General features: G+C 38.5%; 1 protein-coding gene across 1 annotated transcript in view; it reads right to left on the bottom strand.

The window, feature by feature from the left end:
• TAF1B (TATA box binding protein (TBP)-associated factor, RNA polymerase I, B, 63kDa) overlaps positions 1-8,598 on the bottom strand; it is a 124,134-nt gene that overhangs the window by 66,292 nt on the left and 49,244 nt on the right. The window contains exon 8 of the mRNA XM_006863988.1: positions 7,271-7,370. Within this exon, the coding sequence (XP_006864050.1) occupies positions 7,271-7,370 (100 nt within the window). The remainder of the gene's footprint in view (positions 1-7,270; positions 7,371-8,598) is intronic.

Below are 8,598 nucleotides of genomic sequence, written 5' to 3'. Positions count from 1 at the left end.
CTTAATACTTAGATGGGTATGTATTTTGGTATTTTTTATGCTTTCTGAATGCCTCCAGGTAGATGTGATCAGGAAATGGGCTTCCCTTTTCACTCTTCTTCCTGAGAAGTTTCAAGATACCATTATTGGTTGTTTTGACGTAACTTAGGATTTAATTTTCGGCCTATTTCCTCTTTTGTCTGCTTGTCCTGCTCCATAATCCCCATTCAGGTCTTTTTTCTAGTTGGAAACAGTTCAGGGCCAACTGTGGCCGTTTGGTTTTAATAGGAAACTGTCTCTTTAAATTTCGAGGAGATCTGTGCACATGCATAGTAGAACCCTCCAAGGGTGGGACTAGGGTACCCACTAGCTCAGGCACCCCTATAGTCACCAGAATGGAGGTGTGCAGATAGCAAGGGACCAACGAACAGATACCAAAAGAGAAGAATGTCCACACCTTTATCTCAGTGGTTCTGCCAGGCGTCTGTGGCCGCTCTGATACTTCCCCCGCATGGTCTCATCCAAGATGGTGGCTACTGGAGCAGCAGAGCATCCCGGACTAGAAAGCAATAGATTTCTTGCTTCTGCCACAAATTCCCCCAGCTGTAAGCCTCCCAACTTTCTAAATAGTCCTTTATATGTGGTTCAGAGTTCTGGGACCAGCCCCTGAGCCTGCTTGGTCGGGTATTCTGTGTTGCTGTTGGCGGAGCTCCTTTACTGCATTTCCACCTGATCCGCCAACTTGTTTGTTCTCCCTTGTTCAGATCTTTTACTTCATCACTTCCAGTTTCTCTAGCATTTCTACGTTCAAGAGCAAGTGTCATAGACTCTTCTGACATCCACTTTGGACTTTTCTTTTTTCTTATCTTTTTAATGACCTGTCAGGGAGTACTGGTGTGGCACTGTGGGCTAATGCGTCAGACTGCAAAATCGTTTGAATCACAAGGTCAGTGGTTCAAGTTTACCAGCTGCTCCTTGGAAAACCTATATAGGGTTGCTATGGGTTGGAATCGACTCGATGGCACTTAACAACATCTTCATGTATCATGTTCTTTATGTTATCCCACAAATATTCTGATCTTCAGTCATTAGTTTCTAATCCATAACAACGGTTCTTGAGATGGTCTCTAAACTCAAGTTGCATATATTCAAGGTCAGATTTTGATTCTCATGTACTTGTTTTAATTTCCTTCAGTATCAGCCAAAACTTGGATATGCGCAGTTGATGTTCCACGGTCAGCCCCTGGCCTTGTGTCAAATGATGATATTGAGCTTCTCTATCGTCTTGTTTCACAAATTTAGTCGATTTAATTCCTGAGTATACCAACTGTTGAGGTCCACATGTACAGTCAGTCACCTTTTATGCTGTTGAAAAATGGTATTCACAATGAGTAAATCTTTGGTCTTGTAAAAGTCTACCACAGGATCTCTAGCATCATTTCTATTATCAAGGTCATATTTTCCAATAACTGAGCCTTCCTCATCATTTCCAACTTTTGCATTCCAATTACCAGTAATTATCAATGCATTCTGATTGCATGCTTTGTCAATTTAAAACTGAAGAAGCTAGAAGAATTCTTCAATATCATCAGTAGTTTTAGTGATTGACTTTAAATCTGGAAAATAGTAGTATTAACTGGTCTTCCTTGTAGGCATATGGATACTATCCCATCACACAGAACAATGTACTTTAAGATAGATTTTGAAACGTTCTTATGATGTGAGGCTATTCATCTTCAGTTTGTCATTCCCAGCATAGTAAATCATATGATTGTTTGATTCAAAATGGCCAATACCAGTCTCTTTTATCACTAATGCCTACTAGGATGTCAATGACCTTTACATGTTCCATTTCATTTTTGATGAATTCCAATTTTCCTAGATTTATACTTCGTACATTCCACATTCCAATTATTAGTGGATGCTTACAGCTGTTTCTTCTCATTTTGGGTTATGTTGCATCAGCAAATGAAATCCCAAAGGCTTTGCTCCATCTACATCATTAAGGGCATCTCCACTTTGAGGAGGCAACTCTTGTCAGTCATATTTACAGTTCCGTCCAACCTGAGGAGCTCATCTTCCAGCATTATATCAGACAATGTTCTGCTGCTATTCATAAGGTTTTTAGTGGCTAGCCACTTCTTCTTCCTAGTCTATCTTAGTCTGAAAGCTCTACTGAAATCTATCCAATGTGGGTCACCCTGCTGATATTTAGAATACCGATGGCATAGCTTCCAGCATCACCATAACATAAAAGTCAATAAAATATCCACCACAGTATGACAAACTGCCAGATGAGTTGTGGATGTTTTATTACAAACATGTAATTTTTGAGTTATAGCAATCCTATAGGACAAAATAGAACTGCCTCATAGGGATTCTGAGGCTGTAATTTTTATGGAATCCAACTGCCACATTTTTCTCCAGGGTTCAAACCACCAACCTTAAGGTTAGCAGCCAAGCATTTAATCACTGCCCAAGCAGTGATCCTTAATTTAAAAGTGGAAACTCCCATTTCTGACTGTAGTTTTTACCACATTATGAGGTCTCTAACTCCATAATGAATGTCAATGGAAGCACATGATTCTACTCTTTACATTCATTATTTCAGGAAAGAAACTGCTCTATAAAAGACACATGCATATTTGGACATTGTATTCACTTCATATGCAAAAGTACAACTCATATACAATGTATTTTATTAGCAAAAAATACATAGTTTGTATTATTAGGATCAAGGCAGGTCAAAGCATAATTTTAAATTCTTGAAAAATAAAAGTAGGTGCTAAAATTTCAAATCTTGAAATAATTTAGTAAGTGATCTTAAATGGAATATTTCTGGTTGTTGTTGTTGTTAAGTGCCGTCGAGTCGGTTCCGACCCATAGCGACCCTGTACAGGGTTTCCGAGGGTGTAAATCCTTACGGGAGTAGAAAGCCTCATCTTTCTCCCGCGGAGCGGCTGGTAGTTTCGAACCGCTGACCTTAAGGTTCGCAGCCCGATTCGTAACCACTACGCTACCAGAGCTCCTACCATTTGTAAAACTATGAAACAGTAGGAATTTCCTAGAGATAACTAATTAAAAACAGAGACCAAATTTTATTGGTAATTAGTGAAGGGGGATTTGATTGCGTTTTAGTTTAAGAAACATAATTAGAAAGTATACAAATAAATCTATTTTATCTCATATTGAACAAAATTTGTTATAATACCTATCCACTATGTTTTCAAAACAAGGAAAGAATTAATCATTGATTTTCTTGTTGGTATAATTTTGCTATCAAAATTATATAACACAACATGGCACCCTTCCAATTGCCTTAGATTTTGTCAGCATAATTAAAAAGATTACTTTATAAAAATATTCAAGAGCTTTATCAATTTTGCTAGGGCACATACAAATTCTGCTTTTTGAAGTACCTATTATGTCACCCTTATTATTGATATTCTTTTCATGATATTATTATTGGTCCAGTTGTGATCATTTTTGTATATAAGCAAGGTTGTTTCATCTGCATATTATAGGTTGTTCATGAGTCTTCCTCCAATCCTGATGTCATGTTCTTCATATAATATAATTCAGTTTCTTGGATTATTTGCTCAACATGCAGAATGGTAAAATGACACAATCCTGATACACACACCTTTCCTGATTTTCAACCATTCAGTATCCCCTTGCTTTGTTTCAACAATGGCCTCTTGTTGTATATACAAGTTTCGAATGAGCACAATTAAGTGTTCTGGAATACCCATTCTTTGCAACAGTATCCACAGTTTATTATGATCCACACAGTTGAATGACATTACATAGTTATTAAAGCACAAGTAAGCATCTTTTTGGTATTCTTGATTTCAGTCAAGATCCATCTGATGTTAGCTATAATATTCCTAGTTCCTGAATTCTGCTTGATTTTTCTGGAAGCTCCCTGACGGTGCAACTGCTTCTGAGTGATCATCAGCAAAAAAACTTACTTGCAAAAAAATCAAAAAACAAAAAAACTTATTTGTATGTGATATTGTATTGTTCGATGATTTTTGTATTCCACTGGGTCACCTTTCTTTGAACTGGGTATAAATATGGGACTCTTCCAATTAGTTGGCCAGATTTTAAAATTTTTTTGACAGAGACAAGTGTTTCTAGTTTGTTGAAATATTTAAATTTTTATTCTGTCAATTTCTAGAGGCTTATTTTTTGCCAATGCCTTCAGTGCAGCTTGGACTTCTTCCTTCAGTACTATTGATTCTTGATCATATGGTAAAAAATGGTTGAAGCTCACCAGCTGCTCCTCAGAAGCCCTATACAGGGTCGTTATGGGTCGTAACCGACTCAACAGCACTTAACAACAACAACAACAATGTGGCACTGTGGACTCCTGGTGTGACGCTGTAGGATCAGCATTGGACTGCAAACCACAAGGTCAGCAGTTCAAACCCACCAGTTGCTCCTTGGAAACACTGTACAGTGTTGCTATGAATTGAAACCAACTCAACAGCACTTAACGGCAACTAACAATGTGGCGCTGTAGGATAAGCTGCAATGTCATTTTAACTGCAAGTTTGGAGGTTCAAGTCCACCAGCAGCTCATCAGAAACCCTATAAAGGGTTGCTGTGAGTCAGAACTGACTCAATGGCACTTAACAACAACAACAACACTTTGTATAAGTTTAAAATTGTTTTTGACAACCTCTTTATTCCTCAATCTTTGGAAGTTCTACCTTTTCTGGTTGTAATTTTTATCAGAGAAGAAAAACACATCATGGCATAGAAGAAATAATATGAATTTTTAAATGACAGCTACTTTGGTCCAAATCTAGGTTTCAGGATTTGCCAACAACATGACCATGGGCAAGTTACAACCTTCTTGAGCCTCAGTTTTATCACCTGTAAAGTACAGCTACCCTTATTAAGTTGTTACAATGTCATGAACACTCAAATATTTGACTTAAACCACAAAAGTGTAAAAGTTGTAAAGATCTAGCAAAATAATTTCTTAATTGAATCAATTTACTTAGGATAATAGTTAATATTAATATTTAGCATACTGAAAACCTTCTGATGAAAAGAACAAAATGAAAAAAAATTACAATTTTTTATAAGTATTGTAAATAGTGTTAACTGGTTGCTGCCAAGTCAAATTAGATTCATAGTGACCTTATAAGGTAAGGTAGAACTGCTCTGTACTGTTTCCAAGGCTGCAAATCATTGTGTAAACAGACTATGACATCTTTATCCTGTGAGCAAACTGTAGGTTTGAACTGCTGACTATCCAGTTGGCAGCCAAATACTTTATGAATGTGCCACCAGGGCAGACTTGTTTTAAAAGAAAGTAACCTTTCCATTGGAGACATCTAAAATTAGATCTAGAAAAAGATTAATAGACATTATAGTGTAGTGAATTACCTGACATGGCATTTTTAGCCCTTGTCTTAGTAATTCCTTCCAAATGACTGGGTTGTTGTTGTTGTTAAGTGCCATTGAGTAAGTTCCGATTCATAGTGACCCTGTATAGTGTTTCTGAGGCAAGGCTGGTGGGTTTGAACAGCCAACTTTGCAGGTTAGCAGTCCAGTGCTTTTCCTATAGCGCCATACCGGGACTCCAATGATTGATTGGGTTGTTGTTGCTAAGTGCTGCTGAGTCGGTTCCAACTCACAGCAACTCTGTCTAGAATTTTTAAGGTGCAGCTGGTGGGTTTGAACTGCTGACCTTGTAGTTCAAATCGACCTTTGGTCCAGTGCATTATCCTGTAATGCCACACCAGAACTCCAATGATTGGGTTGTTGTTAAGTGCCGTCAAGCTGGTTCCAACTTATAGCAACCCTGTATAGGGTTTCTGAGGAGCGGTTGGTGAGTTTGAACTGCTGACCTTGCGGTTTAAACTGATCTTGAGGTTCAGTGCTTATCCTATAGCACCACACCAGGTGAGGTGTTGTGACTTATCAAGGAGATTGGCTAGCTTGCAAATAATATAAATAAGGTACATGTTATTGTTAAGTGCTGTCATGTCGATTCTGACCCATAGCGACCCTGTATAGGGTTTCCAAGGAGCTACTGGTGATCTTGAACCACTGACCTTGCAGGTCAAATGACTGCTATCTGACGCATTAGCCCACAGAACCATACCAGGACTCTAACACAGAGATTGGTCAGTTTTGCCATCTCAGAACTAGGACTAGGTTTAAAATGAGCCATCTCAGAATCAGAAAGGGAGCATCTCACTATCATCAAGAAAGATGAAACAGGAATGGAGCTCATCCTTTGGACCCAGAAATCCGTGTTCTGAATCTCCTCATCTATGAGACAGAGCACTGTGACAGCAGAAATGTGGCAGAGGCAGCAAGACCAAGAGCTCAAGGCAGAGCAGTGGGCTTCCTAGCCTACAGAGCTATAGCTAGGCATAGACTTACTGGCAAAATAAGCATTTGGCACAGAGACCAAGGGGCAATGGGGCTGAAATGGAGCTAAAAGAGCTTGGTAGCACTTGTCCAAGCAGGCCAAAGTCGAGGACCTGGGCGTACCTGAAAGCACAGCTGAGAAGAGGCTGCCCTGATTAAAGGACTGTATCCTGAGCTTTTCTGATTATGAATTGCAGAATTGTAACCTGCTACTTGCAACTTCCCTAATAAATCTCATAATTGTGAGTTTGGTCTGTAGAGTTTTGTGTGGCCATTGAAACAAATTATCTAACCCAACAGAGAAGTACAGAGCTGCCGTGGGAGGAATGGTTGGTGTCAGCAAAGGTAAAGAAAGTTGAAAGAGTGGAGGCTTGTCTAACCTCCACCCATAGAAACAGGCCTTCAGCTGATGTTGAGTTTTATTCATCTTCCCCCTTGTGAAGTCAAGAAGAGGCCAGATGCTACCTCACACCATTTTTTAAGGAATGAAGGATTTTTAAAACAAGTTGATAACTCTCTTCTCTTTGCTTCAAAATAACATAGTAGGCAAAAAACAACTACAAAAATTAAAAAATCAAAATTACCTAAAGATGTCTTTACAAAACTTCTATAGTTTAATCTCAACAATATACCTATGTGCAACACACACATATCACCCTAGAGCTGTAATTTAGGGATAACCCAAAGGATCAGAAGAAAGCATGAAAGGAAAATAAAAAACATGGATTCTACTTTTCAATGAATTATGATTAATGTTCCATATTTGGATAAAACAAAAAGTAGATGACGTTTTAAAAAACTCACGCAACCAACAGCAAGGAATACAAATAATGATTCAGCATACTACATTTGTGTCTACATTGTAGGTGACTACAAAGAAAGAAAGAAAATAATTTACCTCTATGGTAAAGATTCCTTTGTCACGCCCATATAATTTCATCTGTTCTGGAAAATGCTGAAAAGTGTTTATGTAAGGAATATGGTCCTCTTCAACAAATCTGCTTTTTAAAAGAATTTCCATCAGAGATGTACTTATTTAGCACAGTAAACTCTCTTTGAAAATCTTGTATTTCAAAAACAAGGTAAGCATCAATTAAGCACTTTCTATATATCCTTTTGGAGTCCTGGTGTGGTGCTGTGGGTAAATGCACTGAACAGATAAATTGGTTTTAACTGCAAAGTCAGTGGTTCAAGCTCACCAGTTTCTGACTAAATAAATTACATGTTTCTAAAAAGTATCTATGTTGAATGTTAATTCACCACCAGGCTTTCAAGACATGGGTTTCATTCCATCCTTAGTTCTGTTCCCCTCATCTTTTAATTCCGACAAAAATTCCTACTCAACATTTTAATTCACTTCTTTCTTAATCTCTGATTTCCTTGTTAGACTATGTTGTTGCCGTTAAGTGCCATTGAGTTGATTCCGACTCATAGCCAGCCTGTACAGGGTTTCTGAGACTTAAAATGTTTGCAGAAGCAGAAAATGTCATCATTCTCCCTTGGAGTTGCTAGTGGGCCTGAATTGCTGACCTTGTGGTCCACAGCCCATTGTTTATCATATGGAGCTCTCGTTTATTCTGTCCCCAGGACCTACAACACAGCACACAGTAGATAGAGTCTTGTCACTGACTAACTTAAGGAGGGGATCTGGTCCCTTTGCTTACCACTCCATCTCCAGTGTCTGAAATGAAGTGGATAATCGAATACTGAATAAATAATTGCAGTTTGAAGAATATTGTGATTACATATAATTATGTACGGTTACTATGGGATTTACATTTTAGTGAGAAAAGAAAGCAAATAAAATAAATGAAAGCTATAGTACATTGTTGTTGTTGTTGTTGTTATGTGCCATCTAGTCGTTTCCGACCCATAGCGACCCTGTATAGGGTTTCCGAGGGTGTAAATCTTTACAGGAGTAGAAAGCCTCATCTTTTTCCCGTGGTGCAGCTCGTAGTTTCGAACCGCTGACCTTAAGGTTCACAGCCCGATTCGTAACCACTACGCTACCAAAAAATACAAGGAAAAAAAAGTAGGGAAAGAGGATAGAAAATGGGTTCTCTCAAACTGTGTCATCTGTCTTCTTACCAATCTATCTACTTATGTACATGCTGTTGTTTAGGCGCCGTCGAGTTGGTTCCAACCCACAGTGACCCACGAGGTCAGTGGTTCAAACTCACCAGCCCCTCCTCGGAAACCCTATACAGGGTCACTATGATCTATAAC

The sequence above is a fragment of the Chrysochloris asiatica genome, unplaced genomic scaffold (genome assembly GCF_000296735.1).
Source record: "Chrysochloris asiatica unplaced genomic scaffold, ChrAsi1.0 scaffold00058, whole genome shotgun sequence".
In the NCBI taxonomy this organism is placed as follows: domain Eukaryota; kingdom Metazoa; phylum Chordata; class Mammalia; order Afrosoricida; family Chrysochloridae; genus Chrysochloris; species Chrysochloris asiatica.
This window is presented reverse-complemented; position numbering and strand designations above follow the sequence as displayed.